General features: G+C 42.2%; 1 protein-coding gene across 1 annotated transcript in view; it reads right to left on the bottom strand.

Annotated features, from left to right (window-relative positions):
- The window catches only part of ABCA13 (ATP binding cassette subfamily A member 13), a 284,724-nt gene that overhangs the window by 251,878 nt on the left and 10,698 nt on the right, over positions 1-22,148 (bottom strand). Inside the window, 5 exon segments of the mRNA XM_032792446.2 lie at positions 4,991-5,154; positions 6,877-6,905; positions 8,318-8,469; positions 17,938-18,061; positions 21,407-21,500. Of these exon segments, the coding sequence (XP_032648337.1) occupies positions 4,991-5,154; positions 6,877-6,905; positions 8,318-8,469; positions 17,938-18,061; positions 21,407-21,500 (563 nt within the window).

Raw genomic sequence — 22,148 nt, 5'->3', positions numbered from 1 at the left:
GGTTGAATGAGTCTGGTGATCTGTCTGGGGTGGATATCTGAGGGTTGTCCATTATCTTACAAAACCTGCAGAACACCTTCAAAAGATGAGACTGAGCACCTAAATTCATAACTTTGCTAGACACTAAAATTTACGAGCTGACTAGACACACTGGTTTTATGGCTTACTACAACAATCTATCACCTAATTTCACCCATCTCAAATCACAGGAGGGAAAAGGGGGGGGGGAGGGCGGTAAAAGGGCCACTTCACCTAAAATGGCCTCTTGAAATGTATTTTAACTACTTATGCTGCACAATCTTGTATTTAGTTGTGACACTCTCAATACATGTCCAAGACCTGAAGAAGAGCTCTGTGTAGCTCAAAAGCTTGTCCCTCTCAGAAGCTGGTCCAATAAAAGATATTATACCTCACCCACCTTTTGTCTCTAATATCCTGGGACCAACATGGCTACAATGACACTGCATATAACAAAATCATGTAGTTTATTTTCTAAATTTCTTCAAACAGACCAGCTCTGTAGTGAAGTTAATAACATTATAAATTTAATTTAATTTGATGATACATGATGAATCCACACCAATTTTATCTGACACTTCTTATAGCTTCTTCTACCTCATGGCTGTTATGCAAACGAAAATCCAACCTTTTTTTAAAAAAAACTTCATCAGCTATTGATATACTTTGCTATCTCAAACAACAAGAAATTGCAAAAAAATTTGCTTACCTGAAGAGCTGGGTCGGGTGGGGGGATTTAGACTAGGAGATACCATATGACAATTTTGCACTCCTGTCCCTTTCTCCTGTACTCATTATGTGCTAGATTCTGTTCTGCACCGCCTGAGAGGTACAGCAAAGAAGACAGTCCAGAATTCTGCCTGAGCTGGAAGCTCTAACTTATGGCAGCCTCCTACAGCTGTCAGTGAGCTTCTCTGCCACACACAGTGGCCTAGATCTGAGCATTAAGGCCGCTCCTTCTCAAGACCCCAACCTGCCCCCAGCATGCTCAATGCTGCAAAGGGGCGCAGGCTGCATTCTTTGAATTCTCACACAGGCCATTGTGGTTTCTGTATGTCACCATGGTATATAGAAGCAGGGGCTAGAATTTGGCCCAATTCACTGTGGGTTACACTGAGTCAGTTAGGCACAGCCCAGATTAAGGGACAGTGAGGAGTTCGGTGCCAAGGGGAAAGCATCTTAGATACATTCTTCCTGAAAGCAATATGCCTGTCTGAACTCCCTGTCATGGTTGCTGCTACAACCTTTATGGGAGGCAGCCTGCACTTTGCTGCATACAACTTCCATTCTATGGCCCAGTGCTGAGATGGTGCGCGGCCATGACCTCACCTCCTTCCCTCCATCTTTGGAGCACTGTGCACCCTTTGGGCATTGGGGAGGGAGCTGAAAAATGAAGTAAAGGATACAAGGGATAAAAGATTGACCATCTTCATATTCTGAGACTGCAATCATGTGAGCAGTAGCTTCTATACCGGGGTGGCCAACCTGTGGATCCGGAGCCACATGCGGTTCCTTGTATAGGCACTGAATCCAGGTCTAGAATTACAGGCACCAACTTTCCAATGTGCCGGAGTGTGCTCACTGCTCAACCCCTGGCTCTGCCACAGGTCCTGCCCCAACTCCACTCCTTCTCACCCCCTCTCCTGAGCCTGCCATGCTTCCTTCTTCTCCCCTCCCCCTTTCCCCCCAGAGCCTCCTGCACACCACAAAACAGCTGATCAGGAGGTGGGGAGGCACTGATCGGTGGGGCTGCTGGTGGGTGGGAGACACTGGGAGCAGGTGGGGGATGCTGCTGGAGTGCTGCTGACATATTACTGTGGCTCTTTGGCAATGTAAACTGGTAAATTCTGGCTCCTTCTCAGGCTTAGGTTGGCTACCTCTGTTCTATACCTTGAAGTTTTGCCAATAGTCATGTGTGGGCATTTCATTACTAGAGGGCTCCAGAGGTTATAGAAAGAGGTATGGAAGTATGACTATCCTCTTATACAACAGAATTGACCAAAACTAGCTGACTTCTTAGGGGAAATCCCTGTATAACCAGTTTCATAGAACATATATGCTCTGTCCCTTCCAACCTCTTCCATGGTTAATGTAATAACATTGGGACAGGGCTGCTGAGCAACAGGAAGCACTGTGCACAGAATTTGTTGTTGATTTAATTAGGTTAATTATTTGATCCACCATTGTGGCAGTGAGATAAAATTTGCTTTGCCCGTTATTGTCTCAGGAATCCAGCTCATGAGGCAGACCTGAAGGGGAAAAATATCACCTTACAATCGAGATCCTTTTATTTCTCGGAAACAGCAAGCTTCTGAGGGAGTTTGGAAGCCATCCAGATTGCCTGAGAAATCCTCCACTTTTTAGTAGTACCATAGTTAATGGGTGTCAGAGCCACAAGCACTGCACCCATGCACATGCCAATGCATAGAGACCTTGATGGGCCCTGCTCAGGCAGTCTACGAAGAATACAACCATTAATCCTCACCACTCCTGTCACTTATTCTGAATAAGTGAGAGACAATATTATCTTCCTAGTTACAAACAAATATATAGGTTCAATGCTTTTTAACAAGGCAAAGAAAATTCCTAAGTAGGAGTAGCAGAGTCAGTGCAGAGATTTTCAATTTCCCATTCTAAGAACACGTGGTGTGGATCCCATGCATGCTGCAGAGTCACAAAAATGACTGCAGAATATGTGGGTTCAATACTAGGGATACTGGGAAAAATTCTGTGGCCTGTGTTATACAGGAGGTCAAATAAGATGATTTAAAAGTCCCTTCTGACCTTACAATCTATGAATTGATCGTTTTTCCAAAGAAATTCCTGAAATTGCTACTATGCATCAAATTTCAGGTGCCCTCCAGCCATTGTGTCTCCCTGCCTCACTTTGTGATCCTCTGTACTTCCCCATAAAGGTAAGTAGCTTGTTGCAACTACACCTCCCTCCTGGTGCTGCTGCCCTTAAAAAGAGAGAGGCAGATAGAGACTTCTCCAGCACACCAGGCTTGTCTACGCTGACAGTGCTGCAGCTGTGCCTTCGTAGTACATAGTGAAGATGTTACCTATGCTGATGGGAGGACTTCTCCTCTTGGCATAGGTACTCCACCTCCCCAAGAGGCAGTAGCTATGTTGATGAGAGAAGCCATCCCATTGACACACCTCTGTCTACACAAGGGAAAATCCACAACTCTGAGCAACATAGTTATACCAATGCAAGTTCCTACTGTAGGCCTAGCGTCTTGTTATGCTCTGATGCATCCAGGACAGCAATCCCAAAATACAAGGAAATTGAAGCAAGACACGCAGACAGGTGTTCAGTCAAAACATGAAATAACCATGAACCAGTTAAGTTAGCAACTATCTGAATAAGACGTAACAGCACATCCTGAGTAGCCGCAAACACCCAATGCTATGCGCACATGAGCGCACACACACACAGAGTAACTGGAACACTGAGTTCAGAGAGTAATAACCAGGAAATGAACAGGAACAGAGAGCAAGAAGCAGGAAGGCAGCACACACACCTCCATGACCTGAGCGATCAGTCTGGGAAGACCTACACGACCCAGCCTCACACCAGAGCCACTACTGGACTTTTCTTCTAATTAACAGGGGTTATTTCTAGTCAGTTTGGCCAGTTAAGAGGCCACGGAGGGCATGTGTAGAAGGAAGCTTTCAGTTTTGTATGGAGTGGGCTGCTTAAAGCAACTCAGCACTGAAACAGGGCAGAGCTACACTTAAAACGCTGCATCGGCACAGCTGCGCCACTGTTGCGCATAAGTGAAGATGCTCCTGTGCAGATGGGAAGAGGATTAAGCGGTGAAATAAAGTCACTTACCTGACACTGATTGCTACAGATTGCCAAGTGCCAATTTAATTGAACTACATTGTATTAGAACGCTTAAGAAATAAACTAGTTTTAAAATGATAGGCATCCAAATGAATTAACGAAAGAGAATTAATGAATGAGATAATGTAATAAATAATAATAACTCTCCATCCAGAAGAATCTCATCAAACATGACAAAACCAACACTCTCATATACAGAGGGATCATTTCAGTCACCACTCACATGCAGCAACCTCCCAAAGATTTTTCTGCTGAGATGCACAAGGAGGAAAGGTAGAGTTGTAAAAGGGTCTGGAGCAAAAGGCAGGGACTGCAAAAAATGAGGAGGAAGGAGTCCCAAGCTTCCCAATAGCATAGCCTATAGGTACAGATATCTGCTATGGGGTCGGGAAAGAATTTTCCTCCAGGGCAGATTGGCAGAGGCCCTGGAGGTTTTCTGCTTTCCTCTGCTGCATGGGACACGGGTCACTTGCTGGAGGATTCTCTGCAGCTTGAGGTCTTCAAACCACAATCTGAGGACTTCAATAGCTCAGACATAGGTTAAGGTTTGTTATAGAAGTGGATGGGTGAGATTGTGTGTCATGCATTGTGCAGGAGGTCAGATTAGATGATCATAATGGTCCCTTCTGACCTTAAAGTCTATGAGTGTAAGTAAGGCATAGGTATAAGCGTAATAGAACTATTGCAAATTCAGAAGTATGTGTGCATGCGCGCATGTGTGTGTCGGGGTTCCCAACCGCATAATTCTAATAATATTGGACCTGATCTTGGGACAAGAATCTACCAGACCTGAGTGTTACTGGACAATTCTTAAGTAATCAATTTAATTAATACACAATCAATAGATCAGGTGACAATAGGGTCCAGGGCCATTTTTCTGGGCAAGTGTTGGCCTCACTCTGCTCCCATTGGAGTCACCTGTAAAGTTCCCATTGACTTCATGCAAGCAGAGGGAGACCAACACTGACAATTCTGCCTTATATCTGTATCTTGCTATGAATTCTCCTGCTGTTGATTAGGCAAGTGGGAAGCACAATGAGTTAGATTAAAGCACCATTCCATGGAAATAAAAGAAAGCACAAATAGGGAGAACAAATACATTACCCAGATTTTAGTACTTACTTTTTAACAGTCTGCAGAAACTGAGCTGTAACACGTATCCCACCTTCCTTGTAAAGGCTGCTTGTCTGCAGCCATGGGAGTGAACGCAGAAAGTCCCAGAAATAGGGTTGGTTTTGGACTCTTTCGACTACAGAAATCATCTCCTCAGTTTCATTCCAGTCCATCTTGATTTTTAAGAAAAATGTGTTAAATGTGACCCAGTTATTTCATTGGGGGTGGGATGGGAGAACAGCAGCTGTCCTTTGCCTCCCCCAATACACAGGACTTTCTAATCATTTAAAACCCTTCTTGGGTGTGGCATTGTTGTATTAATGAAATTCACCATAGGAATGAATACAGTCCTTTTTCAACTCATGGTGGTTGAAACTCTGCTGCATGTGAATCTTTTCTGGGAAAACTGAGTTATGAAAAAAACCTAACTAGCCCTTTCCTCTGCTTCTGCTCGTGAGTGTACAGGACATGCCACTGCTAGGAGATGGATTCTTTCTGAAATCTGAAAGATGATTAGCTTGACAATCACACAACAAAACTGTAGAATCTAGAGAATCACAACTAATCATCTGCAAGGGGTGAAAAGGAGTGCTATAATGAAGTCTCTATGTATGCCACCCCCACTTTGCACCGCTTCAGGAGAGGCCTTTCATGCAAACAGGCAAGAAATAGATTGAGGGGATGGACTCATTTCTGCTGAACTGACTGTGACTGGGGAGATTTATTTTGCAGGATCACGCCTTCAGATGCTTCCGTAAAACAAACAAGCTATGCTAACCCCTATCTCATGGGGTCATGTTGGTGAATTAGACGTTAAATTATGTTGGTGAGTACTTCAACAGGACTCTTTTGCATAAATATTCATCAACATGAATAAGGCTTGGAGTGGAAACTGGAGCCTTTGTATTTTTTATTAAAAAAATAGTAGAACCTTCAAGGTCAAATTCAATGAAAGACTAACACTGACATTTGTCTTTGTAAAATGGAGGTGCACAAGATTTTTGTTTTTATTTTCAGTTCAGTATCAGGAAGAAAACTTTGCATTTCTGCAGCTTCTTTCAGTCAAGGCTCTCGAGAGCAGTTTATAAATGGTACACTAAACAGCGTACAATCCCAGGTTTGAAATTGTAGTTTGCAGTTTCATGAAGAGTCAAAAATAGTCCCTGAACAACTATGGAGAGAATTCATTATTTCATTATTATTTTTTAAGTGAAGGTAATGATTTGAGAAGGACGCAGAATTGACAACACTAAGGATTGAATTCTGTGTCTATTCAGCCTTGGGCTTTTTTGTTGAGACTGCCGACTGTTACGATGGTAGGTGATTTATCCACTAGAGACAGGACAGATAGCCAACTCAACTCACACAGGCTATCACAGGGGTCATGGGAAGCATTTTTCAGCTAAACTGTGTAATCCTTGTCCTTCTTCACTCCATCTCCACCCCTCCTCACTTCATCTCATCCAATAGGGTGTAATCTCTTCTAAACAGCAACAACCTCTTTCACTGTGAAGCACCTACCACCTTTTAGATGCTGTAAAAATAATCAACAATTCTCAAGGCATAAAGCTGGGTCTTTTTAGGTCTTTTGTAGTATGCTTTTATGCATCTTTGTATACATGTTCAGAGAAGGCCTAATATATTTTTTAAAATCTCCAGATAATCAACAAACATACTTCACACAAGAAAGGCTTTTAGCCTCTAATAATGCAGGTTGAATTCAAATCAGTGGTGTAGCAATCCGTGACCCTCTATATTAGGTCCCTGAATCGCTATGCCCTCAGCAACACTCCACTTTCTACAATATGCTTTACTTGAAACTTGAAAAAGAAAATCTACCCATTATTGCTAAATCTGAAATGGTAACTTTCCACACACACAAAAAAATTACTTACGGTTAAGAAAATGGAACTGTTGGTGGATCCTGTAAAAATAAATAGTTTTCCTTTACACAGAAATGTTATTCTTCACAACAGATGAATCACTACTAAATACAGTGAATGAACATTTAATAAAATGCATTTTGTTGAAAGGAAAAGGCCATAAAACTAGCAATGCACCAAAGATCTGGTGATCTGATAACCTTTTGCACTTTCTAACATTTCCAGGTATCATTACATAGCCAATTTTAAATGAAATTACTTACCAGGGATGATTTTCACTGGCAAGGCAAAATTACCATGTAAACTGTAGGAGAGCAATATGATGCCAGGCACTACTGACAACTCTATTCTGCTTAGACAGGGTTACCAAAAGACTGCTGGATGTCCTACACATATAACAGGTTAAATGCCACCCTATTTCAGAGGAAAGGCAGCAGAGTGAGGATAGTGAAATGTGCTGAAATGCAGATGAGTGGGGGTGGTGGAGGGTGCTCATAGTAGATCTGACAGGACAACTACTCTGCAAGGTTGTTTTGTGTGTACAGAGGGGAGGCATTTGGAAGTCATTACTGCTTCTTCAGAGCAAGGCAAACAGGCCTTCTCTCCCGAGTGTGCAACCCCTTTCTAAGCTCCCCATAGACTGGTGTGGTTCTGTACCATCCCTTACTCAGGTCAGTGGATGAATGTCTCAATTTTTGCAGCACGTGCACTGGCTGTAGCATAGGCACTAGGGAAGACAGGGGCTAGGTCGAATCACTCCCATGTGCACACCATGCCTCTGCACACCTGGTGAGCCAAAAGGGTGCTCTTGAAAACATGCCTGACAGGGTAACCAGGTGATCATATTACTAACCCTTGTCCTTGCCCTATGTTATTAGCAATAAGTAATGTAAGGTTGCCAACCCTCCAGGATTGGCCTGGAGTCTCAAGAAATTAATTATGTCATGTGATGAAATCTCCAGCAATACCTGCAGCCAAAATTGGCAACCCTACACAGAGCTGTAGGAGAAAGCTCTTTATTTCACACTGTAAGACCTGTGTTTGTCCAATCATAGCCAGGCCACAATGTCTGTGCCTTTGTGCCAGGTGTCACCAAACTAGGGCTCCTCCTGAAACCTGACCTCCGTTTTCCAGTCCCACTCATTATATTCCTCTCCCCAACCACTTCTCTTCTTTTATCTCCCCAATCATTTTTGCCATGTCTAATATTTAGATGTAAATTTATGGGGGCAGACATCCACATCTCTTTAGAACACAGCTAGCACAATTCTGGGCTCTACAAAATAAAGAAAACCCCCAACAATTGTTATCATAACAATGACAATACTTTTAGATCCACTTCTTAGCTAAAACAACGATTATTTTTTTTTAATGATAAAAGGAAGCATTGTCTTTTTCAGTGTCACTCAGTGCCAGGTAAGCACATCAGCCAGTTATTCTCAGGATGACTTACCTGAGAATTTTGATTCTTCCTCCCACAGCTTTTGTAATGCAATAGCTTTCTCTGAGGTCTCTGAAATCCCATTTGCAAAGTCTTGTATCTCTCTCAGGAATGTCAGGTCAGTTCCCATAATGCTGTCCTGACCACCTCGGAAACTGGAAGCGCTTTCCATGAAAGGGGGAAAGGAAAGGTCATTTCAAAATAGGAATTGGAAAAAGCAGCTGCGAGTTCCTCTCCATCAGCTGTGAGCGCCATTTTGCACATTTGGGGTGAGAATTTTTAAATGTTCCCCATTTACCCAATTTTTGTCAGTTCATTACAGTTGCCTTGAGTTATGTAAAAATCCCACAAAGCTGTGGGTAGGAGGACACCGAGAGCTGCCCTACTGGAACAGCTAGTCTGGTGTCTTGACTCTGACACTGTTCAATGGTTGACTCTTCCAAAAAAATCTAAATGTATTAAAGTGCACCTAGATGTGAGGGAGTGTGGGAGAGTATTTCTTCCTGAACTTGACTGATGGTTAGGTTTTGACTTGAAGACTGAGGATTAACAGGATACAATAGCAGAGACTATCTAGCACAGTGGTCCCCAAACTGTGGGACATCGAGGAACGTTCGGGGGCAGCTGTGGGACCCAGGGAGGCAGGGAGGGAGCACCACCAGCCCAGCTCTACCCCCAGCTTCAGCTCCACTCCGCCCCCTGCTCTGCCCCCAGCCTAGCTCTGCCCGTATTTCCTCTCTCTGCCCTCACGCCAGCTCTGCCTCTAGCCCCAGCTCCTCCCGCAGCTCCACTTTCAGCCCAAACTCCTCTGCTGAGCCAACTGGGCAGTAATGGAAAGGGGGATAGACAGATTACATTGTTGGTAATTAGGGAGAAGGGGGGGACACGACAGGAAAAGTTTGGGCACCACTGATCTAGTGAAACTGCACTTGCTATTCAACATGAGAGTAGGGTTGCCAGGCATGTAGTTTTTAACTAGAATGCTCACTTGAAAAGGGACCCTGGTGGCTCCAGTCAGTACTGCCGACCAGGCCATTAAAGCTCCAGCCAGTGGTGCAGCAGGGGCCCAGGGCTAAGGCAGGCTCCCTGCCTGCCCTAGCACCACACAACTCCCAGAAGTGACCAGCAGGTCCTTGCAGCTCCATGCACTGCCCTCATGCCCGCAGGCGTGCCCCCGCAGCTCCCATTGGTCGCAGTCTGGCCATACGCCTAGGGGCTGCAGGGACCTGGTGGCCGCGATAAGCGCGGCCAGGACCCCGCACCCCAACCCCTGCCCGAGTCCCCTCGTGCACCCCAAACCTCTCATCCCCAGCCCCACTCCAGAGTCCACACCCCCAGCCAGAGCCCTCACCCTCCTTGTACCCCAAACCCCTCATCCCCGGCCACACCCCAGAGCCCATACCTCTAGCCAGAGCCCATACCCTCTCCTGCACTCTGAACCCCTGTGTCTCAGCCCAGAGCCCCATTCTACACCCCAAATCCTTAATTGCCAGCTCCACCTCAGAGCTTGCACCCCCAGCTTCACCCCAGCACACCATTCCTCCCACACAAAACCTGCTGCCCCAGCCCAGAGACCTCTCCCACACTCTGAACCCTTCATTTCTGGCCCCACTCGGAGCCCACACCCCCAATTCAGAGCTCATATTCCCCAGCAGCAAACCCTCTGCCCCAGCCTTCTCCTACACCCCAACTCCCTCATCCCCAACTGTACCACAGAGTTCACACCCTCAGATGGAGCCCTTGCCTTCACTCCCTCCCACATCCCAAACCCCTTCCTCAGCCCAGTGAAAGTGAGAGAGGGTGGAGGAGAATAAGCAATGGAGGGAGGGGAGATATAGTGAGGGGGGCGATGGGGTGGGGCAAGGGAGTTTTGTTCTGCTCCATTAGAAAATTGGCACTCCTACACAAGGGTTAAATTCACTGTGGGGTAGGTGGCGTGAAATAATGCACAGGCCTCATACTGGACCCTACGCTGGGGTACATTTCACCCTCTGTGTATGTTACTAACCTACTGAACTGCATTGCAAACGTTCTTGCCTTAACAAGCAACAAACACTACAAATAATAACCACAATGATAACAAAAAGCAGCAATAGTAACAGTTTCTGAGGCAGATGATGCTGATGGCAGCAGGCTTGCTGCTGAAAGCATAATTCTACTCTGAAAAGTGACTGTAGAGATGTGGGGTTAGATGTCGATTGTCTTGCACTGATTTCCATATGAAATTTTCCAGTAAAATAGAAATAAACTGCACAGTTCCAGACTTGCCACTACTGGGCCATCAGAAGTTCTAGTTATGAAGATTTTAATATAAATATATGCAAATATCATGCAAATACAAGCTCAGGCATTTAATGGGCTAACAAAGGCATGTCTGGGGACACACAGGACATTCTGCTTTATTGCTGACAGTGTCTATATACCTAAAGCATATGACAGTTTTACTGGTATATGCAGCAGTTCATGTAAAAAACAGCATTACATCACCAGCACTGATTTCCCCAGATCTTACCATAAAGTTTTTTCAGCTAAACGAAGCTGTACATACTTTCTATAACAGTGACATCTGGTGGCTTGCTGAGAACATTACAGTTTCCAAGCCCTGAACATTAGTTGTCAGATGAAAACAAAGCATATGGCCCGTATTTCTCTCTTCCTTTTCTTTACACAACAAAATTCCCAAGAATGACCCTGGACACAGCAAACCTCATAACAGAAATATTCTGATAAATACATTTCCTAGATTTCTAATATAGATGGGCCCCAGGAACAGAGTTCTGGTCTGGGTGTCGGCTTCCCCTCAACTTTAACCAGGCATTTGGTTCTGGAAGTTCAGGCCTCAATTCTACAGTAAGCTCTGTGCTGGCAGACCCCTAGGCCTACATGGAACCCCACTGACTTCAGTGTGGTTGTGCAGGGATGCGCCCATGAGGAACTCATTGTAGGACTGATCATTGAGGCTTGCTTCGGATTTTGGTCATTTAGCTGCTCATATACCTAAAGTGTTTTTGATATTAGAAATATTTTAAATATGGATGGGGGGGTGGACTTTTAAAAGCTAACCAAATATATTGTTCAGAGGAATTACTACAGTAGTCAGGCCTGAGGCCCAGCTAGTCCGCTGTCCTGTCTCCAACAGTAGTCAGTACCAGATGCTTTTGAGGAAGGTTCAAGTAATCTTAGACTAGCCAGATATAGGATAATCTGCCTCCCTCACCATGTCTTTTCCTAATCCCATATGGGGTTTGGTTCTAGTTAACATATAAGGCTTTCCAGGGGGAGGAGGTTACTTTATGTTATTTACTTTATTTAAACAGAGAAAAGGCACATATCCGAGAACTCTAAACAAAAGCACAACTCCAAATATACTTAGATTAGCCCCAACCCACAGTGTAAATCAACCAAATAGGTGGAATTAAAATCTCTCTCCCCCCTGAAATTCCACTCAGCTGATCAACAGCCTCTTATTGGCCACTGTGCTCACTAACCCCAAGCTGGATAAACAGAAGAGCTTCGCATCATGACTTAGAAGTCAACAAATTCAGGCTATTTGAGACCAAAGGAACCAGTGAGTTGGGGATCAGTTATGCAAAACAGCCTGCTGTCAGCCCCTGTTCTTTCCATCCAAGGGATTAATAGCTTGAGTGCCTCTGAGGATCACAACTGCAGCAGTACTACCCAGGACGGGAAATTGCCTGTTAGATAGGCAGAGCACAAACCATTTAAAGGCTGGTTTACAACACTTCAGACTTCACTTAGAACTAACTGGCAGCCAGTGCAGACTCCTGGACACCACCGTAACATGCTCTCAGTGTGAAACACTGCTTGATAAGCAGACAGACAGCTGAATTCTGTACTATTTTACTGAGCGTTGGAATGGTCTTAAGGAAAAGCCACATCTAGAGAACACTAGTAATTTAATCAAGTGACAGAGGCATGGGTAACTGTAGCAAAGCAAGCTCAGATGGAAAAAAAATCTTAGCCACAGTTCCTAGCAGAGTATGCAGAGCAGCCAATGATCTACTGTGACCTTCAAATTGCAAACTCAAGCAAAAAACACCCAAAGCCCCCACCTCAGTCAATGAGGCCTATATAACCACTTCCAGTTAGTTTTGTTTGGCTTAACCCTCAAGCTCCTGTGCAAACCTCACACTCAGTGCTTAATTTGCAATGAAAGAGATGCCAGGGCTCAGGCAATTTTTTTTTCTTTCATAACTGATGCAGCAAGGCCAGAAATGCCAGAGTTATGAACTCCCAAGCCCAGAGGTGCCAGAGCTCAGCACTGGCACAAATTATGTAGACTCTGACTCAACCAGATGGGTGAACTACTCAGCCAAGGCAAACGGATCATACCTCCTCGCTATTGCCGTTGAAGCTTCAAGGGCAACCCAGTTGCTTTCTTGCACAAATTTTGGAAGTCTTCCTGAAGCCCCCACCCGAATTTCTCAGTTTGCATAGGGCTATGCAAAATCAGTATCTGCCCTGGCAAAGAGAGCGGCAGGAATTGCTAGATAAGGTTCTGATCTTGATTTTAGAAAAACTGCCATTCTTGAGACCCCTGGGGCATTATCGGGAAATTCAGGCCTGAATTAATTCATTCCCTGGCTCAAAGCCCCGTGCAGTGACCAGGAGGGAAGGCAATAAAGATGTAGGGAGCTTTTTAACTCCCTGGCTCTGGTTAAAGTAGTCCTGAGGGCTGCCCTAACTTGCACCTCTCCTGCAATGGCCACTGTGGGCAATTGTAGCCCTGCACAGCAGCTGGGTCATTAGGCAAGTCCCAGTCACACCCCCACCTAGTTCTAGAACAACTGCACCAGGTACTCATACTGGGGAGGTATTTGCTGAAGGATCCTGGTAGTGGCTTTATGGCTGCTAGGAACTGAATTCCTTCCACATGCACACACACTGTTTGCCACTGACCCTACCTGCAACAATCTGCTTCGCTGCAGAAGATTCCAGAAGATTCTGAAAGGCTGTGAATTTAAAAATCAACAGGCCACTCTCAAACTATAGAATTATCAGACTGGGAAAAGTGTGGTAATTGGAGATGGCTTATTTGTGCATAACAGTTAATTGGAGCTTGGGTCCTGGTTTTAACTGTGAAAGTAATGTGATCACAAGCTGAGTTACAGTTAACTGTAAATGTGAGAAAGGAGTTAATTAAGTAGTTCCTCCAAATGTTTAATTAGCAGCTATTTTGAATATTTAATCTGTGCTTTGCATTTGGGTCTGAATATAATTTTCCCCAAAACTGAATCAGCTCAGAATATGCCAAATATAAATGAAAAATATCTGATTGCCTCACAGAAGGCTTCTTATAATGGTCCCTGGTAGAGTAAGCCTTATACCAACCCCCAGTGCAAAAATCTTCCTGGGTAAGGAAGGCCCTATTCCAACAATCCTTAGATATTCTACTGCGCTAGTAGACAATTAAAACATTATAAAACTTCCACTGGGCTCTTCACTACTTAACTGAATTTCACTTTCATTCTAGCTTGCCTGATAGCCAACAGGAATTGTGAAGACTCATTCTTATCTGCTTCAAATCTGAATAGATTACAGCTAGAACAGTTGGATTCTTTTTATAGTGCTTTATTACATGCAACTCTGTTTTTCAACTGGGGCAGTGCTTGAGTGATTAACATCTGAAGTTTTCATTTTGAAAATGGACCCATGTAAATTGAAACAACACCTACCAACTCCTGAAAGGTACAAATATGGACAATTAGAGGAGGAAAATGGGAATTCTTTAATTGCATTAAATACAATGGACTAAGAAACTTTTGGAGGAATAGAGTGAAAACTGGTCAATATTTTGCTGAAATATAGGGACAAACTCATGGAGAGGACAAATCTACTCTGAAAAACAGATATATAAAAAGGTATTGTGGCATTCCAGGTTTGTCTCTAGAGAGTTTTCAATGTAAAAGCTCTGATCCTGAAAACACTCAACTACATGCTTACCTTTAGGGATGTAAGGAGTTCCACTGACTTCAGTGAACCTATGAATCTAAATTTAAGTATGTGCATAAGTGTTTGCAGGATCAGGGCATAAAAATAGCCAGATTAGAGGGAGAAGTTTTACATGTAAACAGCAGCCCTGAGAACCCATTCTAGGCTCTGAGTATCAAATTGGATTCTCACCTCCTTGCATCTCCCCACCAGTAATTAATGTTCTAGCAGCAGAAATTATGCCTTTACTTGCAGCTGTGCAAACCCAATGTCTTCAAATTATGCTTCAGGAATACCTGTGCAACTTCATTTTCTTCAGTGTGTTTGTGAAGGTGTGGTTCAGAATAGAAACAAGACACAGATTTTTATTAGTGAGGATAATTAAACGTTAACACAACCTCCATCACTGGCAATTTTTAAAACAGGATTGGATGTTTTATTTTCCAAAAGAGATGCTATAGTTTAAACAGTAATTAATTCATAGAAGCCTCATGGGCTGTGTTATGCAGGAAGTCAGAGTAGATAATCACAGTGATCCTTTCTAGTTTCATAATCTAGAAAGTCAATCAACATTTAGTAAACAATCCTGTTATTCTCAGTTCCCTCTCTTAGGTGTGTTGGTTGTGCAGGGCTAACAGCACTACACACATCAACATTTATTTTAGTTACTAAGATCAGTCTTTTAATATACAGCTGACTGCATGTTCATCACAGAGGAAGATCTTTTCCACACATACAGCATGTTGTATCTATACTATGTTCTCATTAAAACAGTTTAATATAGAGAGTAACATGCAGAATTAGGCACTGAAAGTAATACACACACATACATGCAGTTCTCAATTTTCTGTGAAAGTGGTGGCAACACACTTCTGGAATTATTTGTCGCCCGATCTATCACTCTTGGGTATTTGAGATAGAGCATGCAAATTATTCAGATTTGTTTTAAATGTGTGGCACCCCTAGAATACAAATGCTTAGCCAGGTTCCCATGAAGACCACGTGTTGTTAATATGCCACCTAGATGCCATGAGAGTGACTTTGGGCATGCCTTGTGACCTTTAAATTAGGGCTGTTGATTAATCACACTTAACTCACGCGATTAACTCAAAAATTAATCGTGATTAAAAAAATTAATTGTGATTAATCACAGTTTTCATCGCACTGTTAATTGATAGAATACCATTGACATTTATTAAATATTTTGGAATCATGGTTGAAGCATGAGCATCTGGCATGTAAATATCTTGCGACAAGGGCTACAACAGCGCCATCAGAATGCGGTTGTCACTTTCAGGTGACATTGTAAACAAGAAGTGGGTACCATTATCTCCTGCAAATACAAACTTGTTTGCCTGAACAATTGCCTGAATAAGTAGGAGTGAGTGGACTTGCAAGCTCTAAAATGTTGTATTGTTTTATTTTTAATGCAATATTTTTGTACATATTATATATTTATAAGTTCAACTTTCATGATAAAGAGATTGCACTACAGTTCTTGTATTAGGTGATTTGAAAATACTATTTCTTTGTTTTACACCACAAATACTTGTAATCAAAGATAAATATAAAATGAGCACTGTACATTTTGTATTCTGTGTTGTAATTGAAATCAATATATTTGAAAACGTAGAAAACATCCAAAAATATTTAAATAAATAGTATTTTGTTATTATTTAACAGTGCAATTAATCTCCCACTTTAAATTGTCCTTTTTTAGTTAAAAAAGTGTATCTTGAGCATAAGCACCAGAAAATTGAGGAATAACTGGGTAGTGCAATCTAATGAGGATCCTTTACATAACATTTATGCCCGCACTTGGAATCTAGAGGCTGTTGACAGCCAGCATAACTCAGAGAAGCCCTCACGTTGATCTAATTTATACTGGTAGACTGGCCTGGAACAGACTGTTCTCATATGAACTTTATGCCAACTTTTCACACTTCTCTCCTGAGTAGGCTGTGTGCTTCATGCTTCTCAGCCATAAATTTAGCCTCTATATATCTCCTATCTATAGACAGATATTATTTCTGAATCAACTTGATTAAATCCTTGGAATATCCCACCAAATTCCTCACTAGATCTCTGGAATGAAAGAAACTCTGCCTCCAGGAAATCTTTTCCTGTTTTTACACTAAGCTGAGTTGTGACTCTGAGCCTATAGTCAGAGTTGCGCAAATACTCATGCAGCACAGACAATCCAGATAGTTCACAGTTAAGTACTTCACTCTATGAGTGTCATGTTTTAATATCAGGAACTTCCAACCACCTCAGATAGAACAGAAAAAAACTTTTTTTTTTTTAAAATACAAAGTCTGTGTCGAGTCATAATGCACTGGTATTTTAGCTCTGATTTGTGTGGTAGAGAACTAAAATAAACTATCATTTCAGGGCTCCATTTTGTACATTCTACAATACAGTGTGAGGAAAATTAGCAGTCTGGGATAGCTATTCGGTTTAAACAACTTACAGCGACTCACATATAAAGTAACTGGAATGTGATTTACTCCAAACACTACAGCATGTAACAATAAAGGGACATGAAGGTTGTGACATATTACTGTGACACTGAAATCTTTACACTTGACCCAGGCTAAATTCCACATAATCTTTAAAATTAAGTTTTTCACTCTGGAAGGCTATAAGGGAGCAATTTCATTCTACTTAGTTGATTTTTTTTTAAAATATATATATTCACAGCCAATCACTGTGTTCTGGCTGAGTGACCTGGTTATCCAGTTTGCCCTGAATATAACTCTGAAAAAAGGCTATTTGTAACTATGCCTGTCATCTAGAGAGCACCTTGCTCACTTCCATTCATAATTCTCAGCCTGCGGCAGTATGTTAAAGTAAATTAATGATTTACATCGTTTGCTATTATGTTGAACTATTACCAAACAGGAAAGCTTTTTAAGTTCAGTTCTTTTGTGGCTGTTTGTTACTTATTATTATTTATTTGTATTGCAATTGTACCTAGGAGCCTTACTCCTGGACCAGAAACCCATCGTGCTAGGTGCTGTTCAAACACAGAACCAAAAAAGTCCCAAAGAGTTTAAAATCTAAGAGTACTTTTGGGTTTTCTCTCCTCTGTTTGACTTTTCCCTCTATTGATTTTCTTCTTATCTGTCTGACCACTCCTTTAGCTCTTCCTGTTTCCTCCTTCAGCTCTCTGTTCTTGTCCCTCAAGATGCTGTCCTTGATTCCCGCTCCCTTCCTTCTGCACCGCATAGTTGGGAAATCTCAGACACTCCCAAATATCCAAAACACAAATATGAAAAGATAGCAGTATCTTCCATAGACAGCCCCACATCGTGTATTGACAGAACTTCTAACAAGGGTAAATTATCTGTCTTGTGTGAGAGCATGGGGCGGGAGGGGGGCGGCTGGGGAGAGCACAAGAAGTTTCCCCACCCTCTCCCCTGACTTTTTTAGACAGATCAAAATAGCAGCCCCTGTGAGAAGCAACTGCTAGGTCCTTGCTATTTCTGAAGAGCAAAATCACCCTGAAAAATGTAAGGAGTGGTCAGAAGGAGCCCTGCCCCTCCTCACACAGCACTCTGGGGGAAGCAATCTAGCCCAGAGTAATCAAATTCCTGCAACTCCTAGCTGCTAGACAATAATGACGCTTCTTAGGGAAAAGACACATTAATCAGAAATGCTGATAAATTGGTGCATCTTACCGGAAACGATGTTCTTTCTGAGATGTGTAACTGCTGTTCTTGCACCTTGAGCCAACATTACAGAAGAGACTCTGAACAAAAGGATAAAGGCCTCGACTTGGCAAATCTCGGGCTTCTAAATAACCTAAAAAGCAACATCAGACAAAATTACATCACTGAGACTAAGGCTATAAAGCTTTATTAGTAATATTGTTCCCCCACCCCTAAAGCTCGTTGGAAAAATTACATTGCAATACAGAACCTTTTGTGAAGATAGGTTAATTTCAACGGTGTTCTGGAGGAAACCTTGCCTGATTTCCTGCCAGCTCATTTGCTCAGGTCCTCAGCAGTCGAGCCTTCCAAAGTATGTGACTCCAGGGTAGCCCACCAAGCAGACTGCCCCAGGGCTAGGAACCCCAGGTGTTTGAGGGTCCATGGCTGTGGGAAAGCTAGTCATGTGGACTACCCCGAAGACGGGAACCCAGGACTTTCAAGGGCCATGGAGCAGCTGCCAAGTGGCCTGCCTGGAGACAAAACTCCATTTCCTGTCTCTGAATTTTTTTTTAAATGGTGGGTTTTGTTTCTAATTGGAATAAAACCAAATTTTGAAATATCAAAATCATCCATGAAATGGAATGATCTTTCTCCACACAGCTCTACTTACCACAACACTTTGTGAGAAACGCAGCTATCGCAATCTCTTGATAAAACCATTATACTGCACCATCATGCATTCCATTTATAAATGATTCACCCAGCACTGAAACGTAGGCACTGCTGGAGTTCAGGATGACAACAGTTTAACAGCACAGAGCAACACTGTGCAACAATGTCATCCAAACTTTTGAAAGCTGAGCTCCCCTTTAGGAAAATGAAACCAGTCACTCCTCTGCAACCTCACTGTGTGTTTGTTTTTGGGCTACCCAAAATGACTGGCTATTTAGAGTAGACTGTACGAATCTTCCTAATAAAAGATGTCCTTTCCTTCCTTCTATGATTTAATGAGCAGTGAAATAATTAACAATGTTGACATTTAATGTATTATCACTGGCATTTGAGCTACCACTCATTGAAAGGAATGGGGCAGTTTGTACTTCAGAGCTATTGTTTCAGACTTTCTGCAAACTCATGCAGACACTGCTGCACTAGTTACACTTTGGTTCACATTTTGAAGGGTGTTTTTTCTTTGTTTGTTTGTTTGTTTGTTTTAAATAAAGCCGAGACTCTAGTGAATAACTGTGAAACCTGTCCATTCCTCCCATGTAAGGCCCCTGTTTGACAGCCAGGGCTATGTAGGAAACTTTGGGCAGGAAATGGAGAGTATTTCATGCAATTTAATTGCTGGAAAAATAGCTACAAAGAGTTACCCAAGCTGAATTAGGCCTGGACATAATACTCCTATTGAATGTTCACAACAGAAGTGGAAGAACTGGAGAAACTGTATAGTCAAATATTCCATAGTACCTGAAAAAAAAAACAAGCTAGTTTTGTTGGAACTGAAATGTCATTATTTTTGAGACATATATCACTAGAAATTGCACGACCAGTAAAGCAACATAGATACGCCACTACATAGCTCCCCAGAAAGCATATTAGCCTGCTTCATAAAAACATAAGGCCTACTTCTATCTGACCAACACCATTTTGAAAACCACCCATCTTAAATAAGTTTGACTGTTTCTAAATTTTACTGAGACTGTAATATTGGCCCTGATCCTGCAAGCTTACCAAAGTAGCATACTCTGTAGACAGCAGAACAAAATTCTGCCCTCAGCTATGCCAGTGAAAATTCAATTACTCCTTTGAATTCAGTCTACTTGGGGTCTACAGTGGGGTGTTACCATTAATTTCCAAAAGTGTAACTGACAGCAAAATTTGGTCCACAAAGATCTCTTCCCCCCAAAAAATAGTTGTGTTCTCTTTTATATATACAAACATATCAGTTCTCACAAGCAAAGTAGAGGAGTTATAGGACCAAGAAGACGCTTCCCATTCATGGGCATTATAATATCCCAAGGCACTTTTCACAAAATTGTCCCAGCAACATGCCGACTTGTGTAATTATGTTCAGTTTTCTTAAATGCCCCCATAGTTTGGGGAAGATATTCTTCACTTCCTATCTCCTTATTAATAGCACTGTGTGCTAGATTCTTTAGAGACATGTAAGAACTTCATGAATGAATGATCCTTGTATATATACTGCCACACACTGAAATCCTTCAGGGTTAATGTCATTCTGTGAATGTACATTATCAAATTACAAATGCAACTATCAAAGTTAAAACTGATTGAACATGCACCATGACTCTCAGTCATCTCCAAAGAATGAAGCATTACTAATAGTATCAGTTTCTATCTGGAGAATTGTGAAAACAAAGTTACTGGTAAAAGTCACTAATCCAGTTTATAGGAGTATGTTCCATTCAATAGAATGATGAATTCGACAGAGAGAGTGGGTGTTATATTGACACTAGATAAATACCAAGAGGCCAGACACGTCACGATGCAGCATTTGGAATACTGCTTCTGACACCAGGCTTAATTAATGCCACTAAATCTAAAGGTTTTTTATACAGCTCAAAGCTGTGTGTGATTAATTAATAAACAAGCATAAAGAAAGATATCCATGGTTTCAGGTCTCATAAGCCTTTTACAAGGAAATAGGTTTTACACGTCAGTCTTAAATACCGGATCATTTACAATGGTGTGACTGATTTTCATTGTTTCTTTTGTTGTATCTTCTATTCAAGGGATCAGCAACCTTTGGCATGCAGCCTGTCAGAGAAATCTGCAGCGTTTGTTTACCTGCAGCGTCCACATGTTCGGCTGATCGCAGCTCCCACTGGCCACGGTTCGCCATTCCAGGCCAATGGGGGCTGCGGGAAGTGGCAGCCAGCACATCTCTTGGCCCACACCTCTTTCTGCAGCCCCCATTGGCCTGGAACTGTGAACCGCGACCAGTGGGAGCTGTGATCGGCCGAACCTGTGGCTGCTGCAGGTAAACAAACCATCCCGGCCCGCCAGCAGATTTCCTTCATGGGCCATGTGCCAAAGGTTGCTGATCCCTGTTCTATTCCTTGTTTTAAAAGACATTGTACGACATCACTCTTCTAGGAAGTTGAGAATGTGTGGGCTGAACCCAAGATGCCATTTATACAGGTTATAAAATACAGGCCATGCCCGAATCCTGTAGAACTGCAGCAACTAAATAAAACATAGCATAGTAACATCTACCACACAGTTTTAGGTAAGATAATGCTTGAAAAGAGTGAAGCAGAAAGAACTATAGATTGCAGAGGAACTCAATATTATAATTTTATAGGACACAAAAGACAAAACTAATTTCGGGCCTGATCCAAATCCCAATGAAGTCAATGGGCTTTGATTCAGGCCCTCATGGTTTAACCTACTGATATTTCCTTATTATGAAGCCCTCTTTAGAATATAGTCTACAGATGTGCAAAACATGAAGATTAAACATGAAACATACAGTTTTCCTTGTGTTTTGAAGGTTGCTGGATGCGAATTGCAGCCAGAATTAGGAACAGGATGCATGGCCAGAGTACTTCAGAGAGAGACAGCACCTGAAGAGTAAACCCAAAACAATAATATCAGCATTGTAGAAATTGAACTGCATCATACAAATATACATTATTATATGGACCAGAAAATTAATATACCAGTAGAGATGCCATACAAAAGAAACTATTAAACCAGATTCTGTTTTGTTTAAAACTTACTTCTAAATTGAAACACGTCTTTTTATTATGGAGCAAAGAACACTGATTTCAGAGCTTGCGAGTAAAGGCCATTGTCTTGTTATTTACAGTATTTTCATGAATCTTTTCTTTTACATCTATACAAAATAACTAATAGAATGAAACAGGCATACTGTTCCTCCAAATCTAGAAAATTAGTTTAGGATAGAATGAAAGCAAGTCATCTTCATGCCTCAGTTGCTCCAGCTGCAAAATGGGGATATCAGCCAACCAGCTTTGTAAAGAGCATTAGGATCCTCATATGTAAGGTTTTCAGTAACAAATTAGTGTTTCAGAAGCAGTTAAATAGGGCAGAATCACAATAAAGGTAAAAACAGAAGAATAAAAAAAATATAGAACATGAAAGCCTGACAAGATCATTACATTGAACCTGATGATTTCTGTGGCTACTCACTCTGGTAGCTTAAATGCTAGATACAGTACTTGCATCATCTGTCCATATCAGGGAAACTA

This window comes from Chelonoidis abingdonii, chromosome 2 (genome assembly GCF_003597395.2).
Source record: "Chelonoidis abingdonii isolate Lonesome George chromosome 2, CheloAbing_2.0, whole genome shotgun sequence".
Lineage (NCBI taxonomy): Eukaryota > Metazoa > Chordata > Testudines > Testudinidae > Chelonoidis > Chelonoidis abingdonii.
This window is presented reverse-complemented; position numbering and strand designations above follow the sequence as displayed.